At 41.8% G+C, this 17670-nt stretch overlaps 1 protein-coding gene across 1 annotated transcript in view; it reads right to left on the reverse strand.

The window, feature by feature from the left end:
- Positions 1 to 17670, reverse strand: part of CFAP47 (cilia and flagella associated protein 47) — a 2734468-nt gene that overhangs the window by 2239770 nt on the left and 477028 nt on the right. Inside the window, exons 32-33 of the mRNA XM_086934611.1 lie at positions 16222 to 16362; positions 500 to 692 (exon numbers count right to left, since the gene is read on the reverse strand). Coding sequence (XP_086790737.1) covers positions 500 to 692; positions 16222 to 16362 — 334 coding nt within the window. The remainder of the gene's footprint in view (positions 1 to 499; positions 693 to 16221; positions 16363 to 17670) is intronic.

Raw genomic sequence — 17670 nt, forward strand, 5'->3', positions numbered from 1 at the left:
ATCAACAAAACTGACTGACTCATGTATTGTAGAACATTTAAAGCATAGAACATATGTTTATCAAGGTCTCCAATTACCTTTTTGATATATTTTGCTTTTCAAAATCACTGCAATTGAAGCTCTGAAGAGTTGGTAGGACAGAAACCCAGTCAAATGTGCAGTCATAAACAAGGATAAGATAATCATCCATGTAAAAATCATGGATCACCATGGATTCTACATGAACACCTCACCCATGTTATCTGAATCCCTTCCTCGCAATACCACAGTCTTCCTAGTATGTTACACTTCACTTTTGCAGCAGGCCATTTCGTTATATTATGATTTTGTTGATCCGATACATAACATTATTGTCTGTAAGATGTGAATAGGCAGGTGACCAAAAATACACCGCCTTGTTGGCGGTTAAGAAGACCACCCCTTCAGTCATCCTGTCAAACACTGACCGCATCACGCACTAACAAAATGATCAATGTAAAAAAGTACATTGTGATTTTACCTCTCTGGCTGTCTTTCCATATATCGGTTCTCATCGTCTCATAATGTATATTCAGCCAAGTGAGTAGGACTCTTTCTTCAGGTGAATAGATGTTGCTGGATAATGGTGCAGGACTGATTCTTGGCATGCCTTTCAAGACACTGCTTTGATCACTGTTGATCTCTAGGGCCGAAACGCGGGAAAGGACCAATACCTAAAAATAGAATGAGGTACCCATTTAAGTGGTATAAAAGAAATTTGCCAAGAACAAACAACATAAACATGTTGGGTTATTTAAAAAACAAGCACATCGTTTGTAGACTTAGGGAGATGTTAAAAAGGCTAACAATATTGAAATGAGTAATAAACTGAAATACAGTTAACCCCATTGCATGTCTTAGATGGTGGCATGCATATGTAACGTCTTAATTTCTTGGCAGGAAGTATTACATTTAGAATGAAAAACGTCAACATTTTGTTACGTGGAATAAATATAACGTAAAAGGCATGTCCCAGCAAAGGAGTGCTAAATTAATCCTTCTAACCCACCTAGGTTTCCAAAATCAGATAATATATTACCTCAAATTAGATTTTTTACCCTTTTCCTTTCTTGAAACTTACTACGTGTGTTTGTAATTAGTGTACATTATAGGTCTACCCATAGTGGTTTAGTATTAATTACTGTTTCCTTAAAACAGAATAAAATGCATGTAGAAAACAACCTGTTGCTATGTTAATAATTTCAAGATAGGCAGGATTTTGCGAATTTCCTCCAGGATTTTTTGAATCTGCGCAATATGCCCTATTTTCTCTCATAGTAGATTTTAAGAAGGGGATTAGGTTTGTTATATATATGTGCATACACAAGAACATTCAATATATGTATATTTATATTGGAAAACGTACAACGCTTCTAAGGCCAGAAGTATATCGCAACGTTTTTCTTCAAGAAATCAAAAGAGTTCCAGGATCATACTGAAGAACGAATGGAGAAATGTAAAGATGAACCACAGGAGGATTCTTGCTCTTATTCCTGAAGCCATTAATATATTTAGTGCATCAGAATAACATGTTACCAGGGGCACAATGTTTCAACTCCTTACACATAAGTACAAGAGGACACCGAATGGTAAGGGCCATTCTAGTCATGTCAGAGATAGACCCAGTGCAAAGACTTTTACGGTATAGCTATAGGCAATGAAGACGTAGAGCCAGATGGATCCTTCTCTTGCTCACTTTTGCGTTTTTGTTTGTCTTGCCTGCCTACCCCTCATTTGAGAAATGTTCAAACTCCTTTTCCCAATATTTATGTTAATGAGAGCTATGTAGGGCAGAAAGAGAGGTGACTGTCATTCACCCTGCTTGGAACTGCTCTCATGTTCACTGAAGACCAAAAAAACACAGGCCGCAATAAATAAGCCCTCAATGTTGCTCAGGATTGTGCTTGAACTGAATTGTCCTTTGGCAGAGTTACTTGTGGTGTTCCTTTGGTAGTGCTGCATACATTCAGTTTTCCAATTGCTTCAATGATGGCTTCAAATCCCTGCACTTGGAAACATCTACGTAGATATGCATTAATGAGACAGTGTCCGAGCCGCTTAGTATCAAGAAGGGCACTTTTCTTAAGGATCTCCACCCCTGAGGTGCGATTTGCACAAACTGTTGAGCCTCTAGCTGTAGCATTAATGCATTGGCTGATACCATATCCTTTTGTACAGGTGTTTTCAGGATTTTGTATTTTTAGGTAATTCAACTAATGTCACTGGGGAACCAAATATGCCTACTTTAACTAGTCAACAATTGCTCGGAATGTAAGTCCTCATTTAAGCAATAAATAAAGCTCAAATTACCTTGGTTCGCCTCCTAATCTTTCAGTCCTATTATCTAATACAGTAGGCATACAATTAAGGGGTTAATCGTATTTCAAAGTCAAATTGCGTTTGTCCAATTAATTTCAAACTACTTCTTCAGAGAACTACTATGCGTTCATCTCTCTTATTGGTTAGAATAACCTTCTAAATATGGCATCATTCTAGTTACTTCTTTAACATTTTCAAGTCATTCCACACCAATACTCAGTCTCATTTTGTTAATATGAATTGAACTATCATCATTGATTTCATTTGAGAGAAAACAACATCTCACCAGGTGTACAAATAGCTTTGGCGTCAGCCGAATGAGGGACTACTAGCCCAAACAGATTCTCGAGTGACAAAGTTGGGCCTCTAATGAAACATAATTGCTCAAAAAGTTAACTTCAAACTCACTAGCCACAGATACAGTTTTACCATCAAAATACACCAATCTATAAACATTTTCGCTCAAGATATTTAATAAACCACATGAACGGTAAAACTGCAGGTAATCTAAAATTGGGTTGATATTGATCACAAGGTCAACATTCTAATAATACATAGGCTAACTGAGATTTTAGCCAAAGTCTGTTCTAATAACTAAACCGATCCCATAAAAAAATGGGAGGCACCTGGCATGTATTGCATTGAATACATAAACAGCCCCACGCTAGGCTTGAATCTGGATTGCAGTAATTTAACTGGCAGATAAGTTCTCAGAACACGGGGATATCAAAATTAACTATTCCTTGCTTTTGCTCAAGTCCTCAAATGACTTTCTAAGCACACAGAGAAATATGCGCAAGACGCTGATAGAGAGATCAAAAAGGCAGACCTGCTTAAGACTTTATTATTGTGAAGGGGCATTAAACAAGGCTAGCCATCAAATACAACAGCACAAGACGATAACAAATGTTGAAGATTTCACTAAGAGATGCTTTATACATTTTCAACAGTGGCAAATGCTTTGCAGGTCCTCTGTTATGAGTTTAATCTTACAACACATTGAGAGATATATCACCACAGTGCCACTCAAGCTAACATTAGAGTGGGTAAAATGTCTCACGAGAACAAGTTATTTACCTTCAGAATAATAATCAATATACCTTTAGGTGGTTCCTTGTTAGAAGTGGCGTTGCGGATCTTTATGCATGGTATAATCCATCTGGACAATGTCCTCTTATGCACTGCTTTTCATTCCATCTTGCCAATATACCAACAAACAGCTGATAATCCCGTTGGAGATCATGAGTTCTGTCCACACAGAAACTTACAGCCCTTCTAGGGTCCAAATGATGAAGCCTTTCCTCCTTATTTGATGGATGTGGAGGAGAATGTGTGTTGCTTCACTTCTGGATGGAGATGCCCCCACATGATAGGCAAAGAAATGTAGACAGACTGTCCACACGTAAGTTCAGAACTCCATCTAATTGATTTGCCATAATGGAAATCTGATGGTCCCGAGTCCAGGGCCAGAATCGCAGTTTCTCTGCAAAGAGGATACTACCCAAATGCGCCCTGTATTTTAGTATACCACATCGCAGTAGTATTGCCTGTTAAGACTTCAACTGACTGACTGTGTAAGGAAAAGAGGAAGGCCTTGAGAGCCAGATGTTTTGGCTGCAATTCCAACAGATTGATATGCAACAGTCTTTCTTCTAAAGACCAATAGCCCCTTGAAATCCAGACCCCCAGATTAACTCCCCATCCTAGGGTGGAGACATATGTTATAACTGTGGCTACCTGAGGTGGAGGGTGAAAAGTCTTCCCTTAAAACAGAGTGCCAGCCTCACTCCATCAAGGAAGATCCAGGAAAGTGTCTCTGGAGATCTTGACCGCCTTCTTGAGATCCCTGTTGTGCTGGAGGCAGCACTGGAGAGCCCTCATGTGCCAGTGTGCATGGGTGACTAATAGAATGCAGGAAGCCTTCAGACCTAGCAGTCACAAGACCTTCTGGACTGGAACCATAGCTACATTGTGAAACATCGGAATCATAGCCTGAATTTCCAGAATCCTCTGAGGAGGAGGGTAGGCTTGATTGATCGCAGTGTCCAGTACTGCCCCATTGAACAGGGGATCCTGAGAGGGCTCTATGTGAGATTTGGGCACATTGATGGAAAAGCCCATGCTGAACAACAACTGTGTTGTCAAATGCAAGTGTTCAACAGCAACTCTGGAGTCTTGACCTTGATCAGCCAATCATCCAAGTAAGAGAACACTGGTATTCCCCACCTTCTGATAAGTGCTGCTTCCACCACCATCACTTTTGTGAAGACTCGAGGCGCAGAAGTAAGACCAAATGGCAGGATCGCAAACTGATAATGTTGAGAGTCCACCGTGAAATGGAGATATTTCCTGTATGATTGCACAATAGGGATATGAACATAAACATCCTGCAAATCGATCAAGACCATTCAATCTTTCCTCTTCAGCACGATAAGTACCTGTGCAAGGGTCAGTATCTTGAAATTTTCCTACTTGAGGAACCAGCTCAAAATATGCTCGAGGATCAGCCGGAAACAACTGTCCTTTTTGGGAATAAGGAAGTACCATGAATAGCATGCTCCTGCTCTGGAACCAGCTCTACTGCAACCTTCTGATGTAGGGATTGAACCTCCTGTTGAACGAAGAGAAGATGATTTTCTGAACAAAAGCCCAATTCGAGAGGAAAGGGTGGAGGAAACTCTTGCAAGGGTAGTGCATACCCAATTCCCACAATATCCAAAACCCAAAGATTCATTGTTACAGATCTCCATTGAGGTAGAAAATAGGACAACTATTCTCCCACTGAAAAAAGCATGCTGCAAGATAGTGAAACTAGGGATGCTTTCCTTCTACGTTGGTCGGGGAAGAAGAGGAGGAAGATGACTAAAGGGCAGCCCCATGCTGTCTGCATCAGCCCCGTTCCCTTTAGCTTTTGTAAAGAGGATTGGAGGCCTGCTGATGTTGGTACTAGCCTCTCCCTCAAAAGGAAACATTCCAGCTAAACCCCTGAAACCTCTGATACTGCCTATCATCTTTAGGCTGCGACTGAAGGCCTAAAATTCTCGGCATTGCCTTACTGTCCTTAATCTCTACAAGGCCAAATCCGCCTTGGCACCAAACAGCCTTGAACCATCAAATGGTAAATCCATTAAAGTGGCTTCTATATCCGGCAAGAAACCGGACCCCCCCTTAACCAAATGTGTCCCCTTGCGGCAACTAAAGACCCCATTGCCCTTGCGACTGAATCAGCTGTATCTTAATCTGATTGAATGACTTGGCAGGCAGCCGTCTATCGTTCAGTAATTCTGAAAAGTGTCCTTGAACTTCGTCAGACAATTTTGGGACCACTGCCTTGGCTGACTCCATTAGCACATGGCTGTATCAACCTAAAAACAGGTTGCATTGGTCGACTTCAGGGCCATACTATTAGAGAGAACACCTTATTTGCAGACTGTTACATTCTCTTCGATTCCCTATCTTCAGGAGTCATTGGAAAAGACCCTGGAGTCAACTTCGAGGAACAGAACGCTTGTACCACCAAATTTTCAAATGTAGATTGTGAAGACAATAACCAAGGGTACCCTGGAGCAGATTTATACATACTTACAATAGACCTAGACACTGCTGCTGATGACACAGGCTTCTGCCAGAGCTCAAGAATAGGCTCAGTCGGAGCTTCATTATATGGCAGCAAAGGTGCCAGTGAAGAAGTTGATGAATGTAATACCCCTGTCAACAAATTACTTTTGAGTTCAGTAGATGGCAGAGGCAGATTCACCATCTCAGATGACTTCCTTATCACAGCATGATCTGATGTCACTTAAGGAGATGTAATGACTTTCGGGGACAACAACTCCGACTCCGTAGAGGTATCCAGGCCACTTTCTACCTCCAGGCCTTCAAACTCTGGGTCCAAAGAAACTATGTCACCTTACTCCACATCTGGATTCTATCTATAGAAATACTGCTCCTCCACAAGAAACCTCTGCTCTTCTCTCTGGTGTCTATGTATGAGCACCGGCATTGATGAAAGCAATTCCGGCAACGTCTGCAATGGTTCAGAGGACTTCAGCACCTGTTCAGAAGATGTCAGTGGCACCGGAGTGGAGCAGTGCAACGCAGATGTGGATCCAGTCGATACTGGCAGAGACTCAACTGACACCAGAGACTCTTGTTAAACCTTGAAGCAGGGCCTATTTTATCATATAGTACCCCAGGCCCATTCTGCCCACACCTGAGGCATGACACCCTGATAAGGCCCCACCAGCTAGCATATAAGAATCTGTTAAATGGACCATACAGTCTTAAACTATTTTTCTAAACACAGTAGGCCCTGTGCCTCTCTGACAAATTCACAAAACATCTCCTCAGCGAAGCCACAGCTCCCCCGAGCCCCCGCGCTCTCTTTGCACAAGATGAGCTTGTCACTTCTCCCACCTATTGAGAGATAGCTAACCACAAAAACACTGAATTTCTCAAGCTAAGAGGAACTCTTATAAACGTATAAAAATGTCCCTGAAGTGACGCAAATCCTGTCAATAGATGTTCAATTTCATTATTATTCATTGTCAAACATCAAGTAATGTGGGTGTCACTTCTGTGTTCCTAATATTTCCGACAAGTGACCAAAGTGCGTCATGCGGTCAAAGCTCCTGATAATGTTGTGATTTTGTGGTCAATTGTTCCTCAATAAAGGAGTATAAATGATCTGCCCACAGTCCATTCATTGGACTACCTCGCTAAAATGATCCCTTGGGTCACTAACGCCTGTGTGGTCTCCTTCAGCCATCTATCTAGCATGGATGTATGACGTTACAACGCATACTTTTACCACGCATACCATTACAACGCGGTATTTACAACGAATACCGTTACAACGCATAGCGCTTAGAGGTGCTGGATAGTGGTAAGTATAATTTTATATTCCAACTCCAGTCCCCGTGGACACTAGGGAAGGTGTTGGATATAAAATTATACTTATTCCCTATCCTAGAGCGCCCCCCAGCGCAATGCGTTGTAATGGTATGCGTGGTAATGCCTGCGTTGTAATGGTAGTGCGTTGTAAAAACTTCGTTGTAACAGTTGTATACCATCTAGCATCTCTGGCTGAAGCTATAAATGCTTATTGTATTTTGAATTTGTCTCTTTCTCTCTCCTCTGCATTGCCATTATTCTAAAACATTATTGCAATTGCATGTTCTTGCTCGCCAAGAGAATTTTCATTAAGGTTGCATATTTTCTAGTGTATTTATAGCTGGTTTTTCTCTCTGCATATGCTTCACTTGTTAGAGAATGCATTTCTCTCCATGTAACGTTTAAATGTATGATTTTCTCACTGCATTTATCAAAAGATATATTCCTCCCATAACGCCTAAAAGTATTCATCATTGACATATTTTACAAGATATTGTTCTCTTCTTAATATTGCATTTATATATTTCATGATATATCCATGTCAGCTTTTTAACATGAATTGTGTTTCATTCTGTTTTTGCTAAGACACAGCATTTAGTTTTGCACTTAAAGTGTTTCCTTTTCATTTCAGGTGAGAAGGGTTTTTCATTCAACAAACTGCAAACAAACCTTATTCAACTTCTATCGTTTACATGTGTATTTTCTCATACTTTGTAGAAGCACCCCCACAAATTAAGCTGCCCTGGTCCATTACCCTGGGATCACAAAATATCTCCCTGCAACAACCTCTTCCCTCGGTGATGATGTCATCCTTCTAAGCACCGGAGGGGGCCAGTTAACTTAAGCCATCAGCATAAACGGCAAGGGTGGAGCTTGATGGTACTTTGCCAGAAAGCCCAATTAATAGAAAAGCGGACCCAAGGGGCCTGCAGGGGCACTAAATGGAATCAAAGCTCTAACATAGCATTCAGAAAACACAACAGGTCAGAACCCAGAGTTGTGATAGCTGGATCTTCCTTCTCCTGTCGAGGCCAAGGCTGTGGCAGAACTGGAGGAAGTACTGGATCTGATACTAGCTCTGGGTCAGGGAGTCCATGAGGAGTTAAGGCACTTGGACCTGAGGGTGACACCAGAGCGACTCCCGGAGATGTAGTCAGAGATGCCTCACCTCTGCTTCGAGAGTCTCTGATCCCAGGGACACCGACCTTGGAAAGTCATCTCTAGAACATCAACACTGGGAATCAAGACGTCGCTTCTGCTTCTTCAACAACGTCGAAGAATGAGGAGACGGCAACTCCGACCGAGTATGACACCTCTGAAAATCTACTTTTCTCCTTCCTCACCTGGGCCATAAACAGCTTTGTCTCCCTCTCCTTCAATGCCTTTGGATACATTTTCTGGCATGAAGAACAGATGTCGACGTCATGGCCTGAACTCATACATCATAGACAGTCGTCGTGTTGAACGGTGATGGACATCAGAACTAAAATTCCCTGAAAGTCTCAATCCAGACTTTCAGGGAGGATACATTATTTCCTGTAACAACGCTGCCATTCCCTGGAAAAAGTGTTGCAAGACTCGTCACAAAAAGGAGAGCCTAAGAAAAAAATGTTACACGTCAAGAATGCGCAAAAAAAGGAACCAACGTCAGAACGCCGACGAGGGATTCTTAAGGTTCCAATGAAGTCACGCAGTCACAAGCATAGCCGTGGCATTATGACGTCCTTGTTTATGTGAGATAGCTGTTAAGAAAAGTTTCCATTGAATATTGGCCAATTGAAATATTAAAAAAATTAGGAATCCACAGGTAGTTTTATCCATCAGAAATAAAGATTGGTTCTCTCTGAAATATCACAATTTGTTTGGAAACCTCTGACTTCCACATGCACCTCTCCTTGGTACTGGAGGAAGGAAAAACAGAGAGTGCAAAGTGCAAAAACTTTTCCCTTTCTTTCAAAACTGATTTTGGGAAAACCCAACTTTGTTCCCATAAAGGGGAAAAAAATATTTTCAAGTCCTTACAATACATCTTTGTTCTGTCCCAGTTATGTGTATAAGAGTTTAAAGGACTCCTGGTCTTATACAGCAGCATTCAATCCCCCCCAAAAAAGGTTCCAGTATACCCAGCTATTCATATGCAACTCTCAGGCAGAATTGGTCACTAATATTTCTAATATATCCTAGGAAAATTAATTGATCAGTGTTGGCTGTCCCTCGTTGTGCTCCCATCACAGAGCAAGAACCTACAAACTTTGCCACAATATTCTTAACCCCATCTAGACCGGGAACCATCTCTTATGTCCAATCTACTTATTGGCGGTGTTGTCACCTGTAAAGCGTCACCATCCTCTTAAGGTGTACACCATTTGTAACGAAATCCAGTCACGTAAAGAAGGCGATGGAGTATCACTTACCACTTGATCAAATGTAGGCACGATTAATTTGTTGTCAAGCAAATTCATCTCATTTATCATCTTCCAGCTTAACCCACAGTAGTGCAGGACAAGAAAGCTTTAAAGCATTATCTGCACATGGTGGTAGTAAAGTCGTGGATGATGCATGCCAAGGAAGAACTATTACTTACCAATGGTAATGCTCTTTCGGGTGGATATTCTAACAGCAGATTCCTCATCTAGTGATATTTTACCAGGCATTAGAGTAGTGCGGCTCTGCACTGATGTTGTTTTGCTCTGGAAGTGATGAGCTGGGCCATGTAAGCACCACCCACGGGCACCAATGTCATCTGCTTTTGAAGGTTCATCCGCACCCTCAGCCGCAGTGAGGAATCTGCAGTTAGACAGAGTATCATCAAGAAAGAGTATTTCCAGAGGTAACTAACTATGGAAATTTCTAACCGCAAATGGACATCAAAGCAGTACCTTCCCGGGAGTAGGGTCTGTGGAATGGTTCTGATGATATAGTCCTAAAGGGCTGAATGGACAAAATGTCAATCTCAACAGACCTATCAAGGGACTAATGCTTCATGAACCTGTTTACTGATGGCAAGGCAGCAGCAATCTAGGACTGGTACTCTGTGTGCTAGAGATGTAGTCTTGGCTCGGGGGAAATGTGCTCTTAATCTTTCAGGTGGCTGCTTCTCAGCTAGTGTGTCGCACATTTTTATGCAGATGACTATCAACGTACAGATGTTTCTTTTCAACAGTGCCTTTTTTCCAGAAAACCCTGCAGAGTTGTTCACCCTCTGAATGGTTCTTTCCTCCTCTTTTAAGGGGTGAGGCAAGGTGGAGAGAGGTAGAAGGGTGCTAGCATGCCAAACATTGAAAGATGTTACTACTTTTGGAAGAAATGCAGCTGGAGTTCACAAAAAGTTGTCTAAGGCCGCTAGTGGCTGTAGCTCATTCACATGAAGAGCTGGCGTTATTGAGACAGAACTGACAGTTTTCAGGGTCAAGAGGCATAATGGAACACTATGGTTTAAAAGGAGTGCACATTGAAAAGTGAGAACCAAGTTCAAAGGGCTTGTGGGGAAACATATGTTATAACCTTTAACAAATCTCTTCACAATAGATGATTTAATACAAAAGATTTAAACAAAGAAGGCTGATCCAGCAACTTAAAAAAAAGAGACAGACAAATAAATAACCTTTAAGAGTGCCCAACGCTAGTCCTTTCTGGGCAAACAACAAAACAAACAACACTTCCAACAGCTTAAGTTGTAGTAGGTCAATCTGCTGGGTGCTGCACCAATCTACTAACTCAGCCCAGCACCCAGTATTTACTGATTGCGTAGATGAGTGTCAGGCTGCCAGAATAACATCAAAGAATTTATAAGGAAGATCGAAGGAGACTAGCTGCCGGCACTCATTCTCCACACATGGAGCTGAAGAGTTAGGAGGCCTGGGTGCAGGACCCTGCTCTGGTTTTGTAACAAATAATTCTCCTGAAGAAACAGATTTATTTGAGGACAGATGCTCATGCCCAGTAGTTGGATACCACACTTTCTTGGCCCAATCTGGAGAAACTAGGATGACTTGGGGCTGGTCACTCTTGATTCTCCTTAGAACATGAGCCAATAGGGATAGAGGCGGAAAGACATACAGGAGTCCAGAGCTCATTTGAAGTGGACTGCGTCTCCAAAAAAGACCCTTCTTGCGAATTCTAGCTTGTAAAAATATTACATTGCACATTCTCAGTGGTGGAGAAAAGATTGAGCCCGGTTTACCCCTATTGTTGGAAAATGTGCTGCGCCAGTCCGGGATAACTACCATGTTCAATCCGCAAGGTATCGGCGACTGAGGATGTCCACACAGGCGTTTGAGAAATGCCCTGGTGAGCCAGCGATGTCCAGAGGCACAGAACTCCCTGGCACAGGACCCAAGACTCCACTTAGCCCTGCTTGTTGCAGTAATGCATGGCAGTAATGTTGTCTGTTAGAACCTGTATTAGCCACCTCATGATGGATATTAAGAAAGTCTTAAATGCCAAGTGGATCACCCACAGCTCCAGCAAAATGATGTGGAGGTGGGTTTTTACCAGCGACCAGAGACTTCTAATCTCCACCTCTCTTGGGTGGCCTCGCCAGCCCAGTAGTGAGGAATCTGGAAGCTCTTGTTGGGTATGAGGAGGAGTCTGCCACTGGCCCAGGCACAGCCTAGTAGCCACCACTGAAGACCTTTTGTAGTTTCCTTCAAAACCTGGAAGGAATCCGATAGGTTTCCTTGGTCCTGTGCTCACTGGAAATACAGGTCCCACAGCAAAGCTTGCATGTGCCATTTGGTGTGGTTGACTAACAGGATGCAGGTGGCCAACAGAACTAGCAGCATCAATGCCATCCTCACTAAGATCCAAGACAGGGGCTGAAATATAATGATATTAGCCTAAAAGTCCTGAACTCTCCGCTCTGGTTGGAAAGCACAAAACTGCACCATATCCAGGATGGCTGTGATGAATGGAAGTGTCTGTGAAGGAGGCAGGTGGGACTTTTGCACATTGATAATGAATCCCAAAAATATTAGGAGGTTTGCAGTCCTCTGGAGAGGGTTTACGACTGCTTGAGCTGAGTCCGCCTTCAACAACCAGTGGACAGATTACAGGAAGACTAGTACATTCCGACATCCAAAAAAGCACTGTGACCGCCACCATCCCTTTCGTGAATTACCAAGGGGTACTGGTAGGCCAAAGAGGAGCACCAGATACTAAATGCTCTAGGCCCACGTGAATCGCACATAACTCCTGTGGGCTTGCAGAATATGGAAATTAGCGTCCTGCAGGTCCAACCCTACCATTCGGCCTCTGGGCTCCATGGTAGACAAACCTGGGCAAGGAGTTGAGAAGACTGAGATCTAAAATAGGGCCTCTATCCTTTAGCATAAAAAGCGGCAGAAGTACCATTCAGTTCCTATTTCCAATGCTGGAACTCTCTATATGGCTCCTTTGGTCAAAAGGTCCTCCACTTCTTGCTGGAAGGTGTAGCGGGGTATAAAATACTAGGCAGGTGTAATTCGGCTTGATAATTTAGAGGACCCTTGAAGGAAATATCTGATCCTGCCTCCTACATGGGTGTCAAAAAGGACACAGTAATGTGGTTTTGCAGTTGTGGTTGCAGTAGGGGCCATGAACTGAACTACATATGTTGTTTCTGGGGGACAAGGCCTTAGCAAAGAAATACCTGAGAAGATTGTGCTGGTGGCAGCGTCTGGCATTGGCAATATTCTAAGGCACTGACGTAGCCATGAAAAGAGCAAAATCATTGAAGAAATTACCTGGTAGGAGCAGACAGCTCCAGGGAATGCACTGTGGCACAACTTTCCTTAAAGCATTCCAGGGCAAAGGCGAGAGGTGTCAAATGGCATGTATTTTAAAGAAGCCTGAACACCCCCTGAGATGCCCGTAGATTTCATCAAGGCAAGGTGCCGAAGTACCACACTTGTTTCCGGTGCCCAGCCCAAGCAGTCAGTGAATCAAGGCCAGACTTAATGATGAATTTCGCCACTTCACTGCCTCTTGTATGGTTTGGGTTAATGACACCAACATTTTGGTGAAAAAGTCTTGTCAAAGACAAGAGAAGTAGAACTCAGAATGAGAGTCTAAAGGTGTGGAATGAAAGAAAATGAAATCAGCGTGCCTGGGTAGCGCTTTTTTGCAGCCCGCCTGTCACTTCTGAAGTGAAACAATGACAGTGTGGAGCCGTACGACACCCTCTACACTTGGGCAGGCGTACTGCTTTAAAGTTTCCGGACCAAGTCTGATGCCGGAGGAATATGCAGTTAGAAGTATCCAAGAGAAAAGTTGTCAACTATTGCTAACAATCGAATTTAAAAATGTGAACGTATCAGGGGCTTCATCTATCCCTAAATAAAAATATTGAATAAACCAATCTTTTGCAATATTGTTATCAGATTCTGTTATCTTCACCACTCTGATGTGGATCCACACAACCCCTTACTGTGTTGCTGTATCTTTATGTACTGTCCATAACCCACACATTCTCACTACTGTATTATTGATTGTCTCAATTGTACATTTTTATAAACTGTGTACCGATCACTAAAAGCTCTGAAAATAAATGTATAGATGCAGAGAAGAGCAGAAGGAGCTGGCACACTTTTGCAAACTTTATTTGAATGTATAGTTATGCCAAATATGTCTTGCGGTCTCTGTTAAAATCAAAATTCTAGTCACTGAGGATCTATTCTCAATTTTTGTTTGTGTTCACCTTTATAGCTCTGGCAATGCTAATATTACTCAATGAGGGCTGTCTACATCAACTGACACAGCATGGTAGTTATGGGCACTATTGTAAGCAAAGTAACTCACCCATTTAGGTCATAAAAGTTAACTTCAAGTATGGTGCAATATGTCTCTCTTCCAAATGAGCCCCAGTGCCACTAAACCCGATGAACTAATGATAGAAGCACACTCGTTAATATACCCCAATCGCAATTTATGATCAAACGGAAGCATGGGTGGAATTGGGAAGCTACACTTTCAAGACTTTTCCTAAGGTGGTCTCAAATGTAGTTAATTTTCTAGTAAAAGAGCTTAATCAATAGACAATGTAAATGACTGATCATTGAAGATTTAGGATATCAAAGACTGCATAAGTATGCTTAGCTGTGTTGGAGTTAAAAAAAATATTTGACAGTATTTATAAACATACTTTGTTCTTTTGACTGCCCATATTATTTGACAATTCTAATAATAAAAAGACAAGTAGGAGAAGTCGACTTGGTGAGGTTTTTTATCAGACCCCTGATTATGAAAGAAAACTTCAGTTCCAAAATGAAACTAGGATTATGAAGGAAACAGTGCTCTGTAACATAAACAATCATTACAAATCTGTACAGGGACTACTGTTACACGATCAGAACAAGATATGATATATCTTTACTTTGATTCAGCTGTGGTGAAATGAACCAGATGTGGGTCCCTTGCTCACTTTGCCACTGGATTCAAGCTAGCCTGGCTGATGACGGCTGATTAGCCAGAAACTGGTCCCAGGGTGCTTGTTTCCGGTCCAGGAAAGACATGGCTTGGCAGTTAGTGCTGGACTGTTCCCATGAGGCACAGGTTCAGACTGATTTGGATATGGCCATGTCTGCACTGGGGTGGCGGAGTGAGCTAAAGAAAGATGATGAATTAAACCCAGATCATTTGACTGGGGGTGAGTGATTGCAATGGTCAACACTCTGTCCTTCATCGCCTTTGGTTTTGCTTTGTTCACCCTAAGTTGGCAGGGTATGCCCAGATGTGCGTCCCTTGCTCACTTTGCCACTGGATTCAAGCTGGCCTAGCTGATGACGGCTGATTAGCCAGAAACCGGTCCCAGGATGCTTTTTTCCGGTCCAGGGAAGACATGGCTTGGCAATTCGGGCTGGACTGTTCCCATGAGGCACAGGGTCAGACTGATTTGCATATGGCATATCTGAACTGGGGTGGCGGAGTGAGCTAAAGAATGATGATAGATTAAACCCAGATCAGTTGACCGGGGGTGAGTGCTTGCAATGGTCAACACTCCCGCCATCATCGCCTTTGGTTTTGAGTGTTGTAATGAACAACATGGTAATATGAGCTTCTGTCTTTTGGTGGTACCAGCGCCATTCTTTTGGACCAGTTGTTCTCAACATTTGGTCCAGCGACCCCTGGAGGTTACAAAGCCTTCTTAGGGAATCCACGACTGCTCAGAAAATTAAATAATATCAATATATTCATAAAAGGCATATAAGAAAAGAAGTAAGATGAAAAATTGGAGGCTCTAAAAGTTTTGTAAGTATCCTCAGTTTGATTAATGGGAGCTATGCAAATGCATCAAAAAAGATACAGGATAGAAGATTAGTGGCCACAATTAAAGGTAGAAAAGTTCCAACCTTCTCATTAAAATAAAAAAAAAGTAATAATCTTTTAATATTTATGTATTTGTTTGATGAATGCTTGTTGCTGTGTTTTTTCTGTATTGTTTCGCTGTTCATTTAATAAAATGAATTAAAATAATGCTTAGGTTGGGGTCCTCAGCTTCTATTAATGACTCGGTGGGGGGGGGGCTACAGAATCCTGTAATGATTCAGTGGGGTGCCCCCGGGTTCCACTAGTGATTAAGTGGGGTGTCCACAAAAGTCAAAAGATTAAGAGCCACTGTTCTAGACTATTTAGAAAATATCTGGAGTGAACAAGTTAACCATTAACAGATAATGCACACATTTGCAGACCAAATGAAGTAATTGTGAATCTTGATGTAATACCTATGGAAAACTGTCAGGAACTGACTAAGCTGGCTTTTTCCCAGAAAAGTGAACCAGGTCCTGTCTGATGGAGCAGTACAGAAACTATCCATAGACTGTGCATAGTCACAAAGCAAGCTGTGCTGCATAAGTAAAGTTTACACATCACTGAGACTGTGTGCATAGTTGAAACTATATCGGTCAGTCTCACAATAGGAGGTATTCTCCTGTGGATTCATTTGGGATAAAATGGCAAGTAAATTTAAAAGATATTGTTTGAACATTACTAATCAAAAATACACCAGGAACATACTTTGTAGATCTGCAGCAACACATCTGTCCACACACGCTTGCTCAAAGCCTCAAAGGTGCTGTCCTCCATATCGAGTAAAACAATTTTCCTAGTCGTGTCCACGTTCTTACATGAAGAACTCTGAAGCTCGTTAACCTGGGCCTTAAAAAATAAAAGCATATTTAGTTTGATACCAAAGATGATCCCATAAGAAATGAAATAGGCACCAAGACCAATTAGTAGGGCTATGTGTTGGTTTGTGCAAATGGCAGAGTTCAATTTAATATAAAGCTATAACAAGCAATAAAAGAAATATAATAAACGTAATAAATATAAATGTCACATGACTGCCTTTATCTAGCATTTTAAAAAACAATTATACCCATAAACTAAAAAATATTGCTATTCCATAAACATATTGGCATTTGGTACCATAATTAAACTCTTTAAATAGTGTACTAAGTGAGCAGTAGCAACTATAGGCTTCAAGGTTTCATCAGCATCAATGCACACCATATAGACTGCCATATCTGGTTTGTGTTTGATAATACAATAAACTATAGCCTGCACGTTGTGCGTCAACAGTAACCACTGCTCCAACGAAAACTGTTTATTGTTGTTCAATTAATTTTAAAGATAGAGAGGGTAAATCTTTTTTTGTAAACTTCCAGACAGTCTGCATGTGCCCTGGTCAGAAGTGCTTCATTTGTACAAAAATCAATGTAGGAGCAAAAGGTTTTTCTGAGGAGCCCAGCGCTGTACACTGCAACCTTTGCCGAAAAGGCTGCCTAGTCTTGATTCCACGCCATGCCTCATGTTCCCCGAGCTACAGTTCCTCTCTCTTTACCACCCTAGCAGGGTTTTTTCAACCCTGCTTTTTCATTTGTTGAGCTGTCGACTTCGGAACTGGGGAACAAAGTTCGAGTCCTGGCGCCAGCTCAGCACCCTATGATTTTGGGCAAATCCCTTAGTGCCTGGTTCATTAAGGTAACTTACACTTTGAGTAAATTTAACCTTTGGAGAAAGTTTACTGCCTTTTAATAATTGGCAAACTCGAACGTAAACTTATTTCACAAGGGTATGTTACATGTCTTCAGCCCCAGAGTACTGCAACTTGCTTACTTTTTTGTCGGTGGGTGACATCCCTCCTTGATCCACTCTAAACCACCTTACTCCTCCCTATTCCCATTGCCTTTCGTAATAAGTCTACGCCTTTTGCCACCCATTCCATACAGTCTCATTCCCATTTACTACCCTTAACATACATTTAAGTGTGGTGAAACTCCGCAGTTGGGGCAAAGAATTCCACACATATATAAGTATAGGTAAAGCGGAGCCATAAAACGCTGCACATACTTTGTAAATTACAATTTGTAATACATTTCGTAACACTAAAAAACATACTAAAAAGTGCAGTTTGCGAATCAGGCTCATAACTAACCAAGCTTACCAAAAATAAACAGCAACAAA

Source organism: Lissotriton vulgaris, chromosome 8 (assembly GCF_964263255.1).
Source record: "Lissotriton vulgaris chromosome 8, aLisVul1.2, whole genome shotgun sequence".
In the NCBI taxonomy this organism is placed as follows: Eukaryota; Metazoa; Chordata; class Amphibia; order Caudata; family Salamandridae; genus Lissotriton; species Lissotriton vulgaris.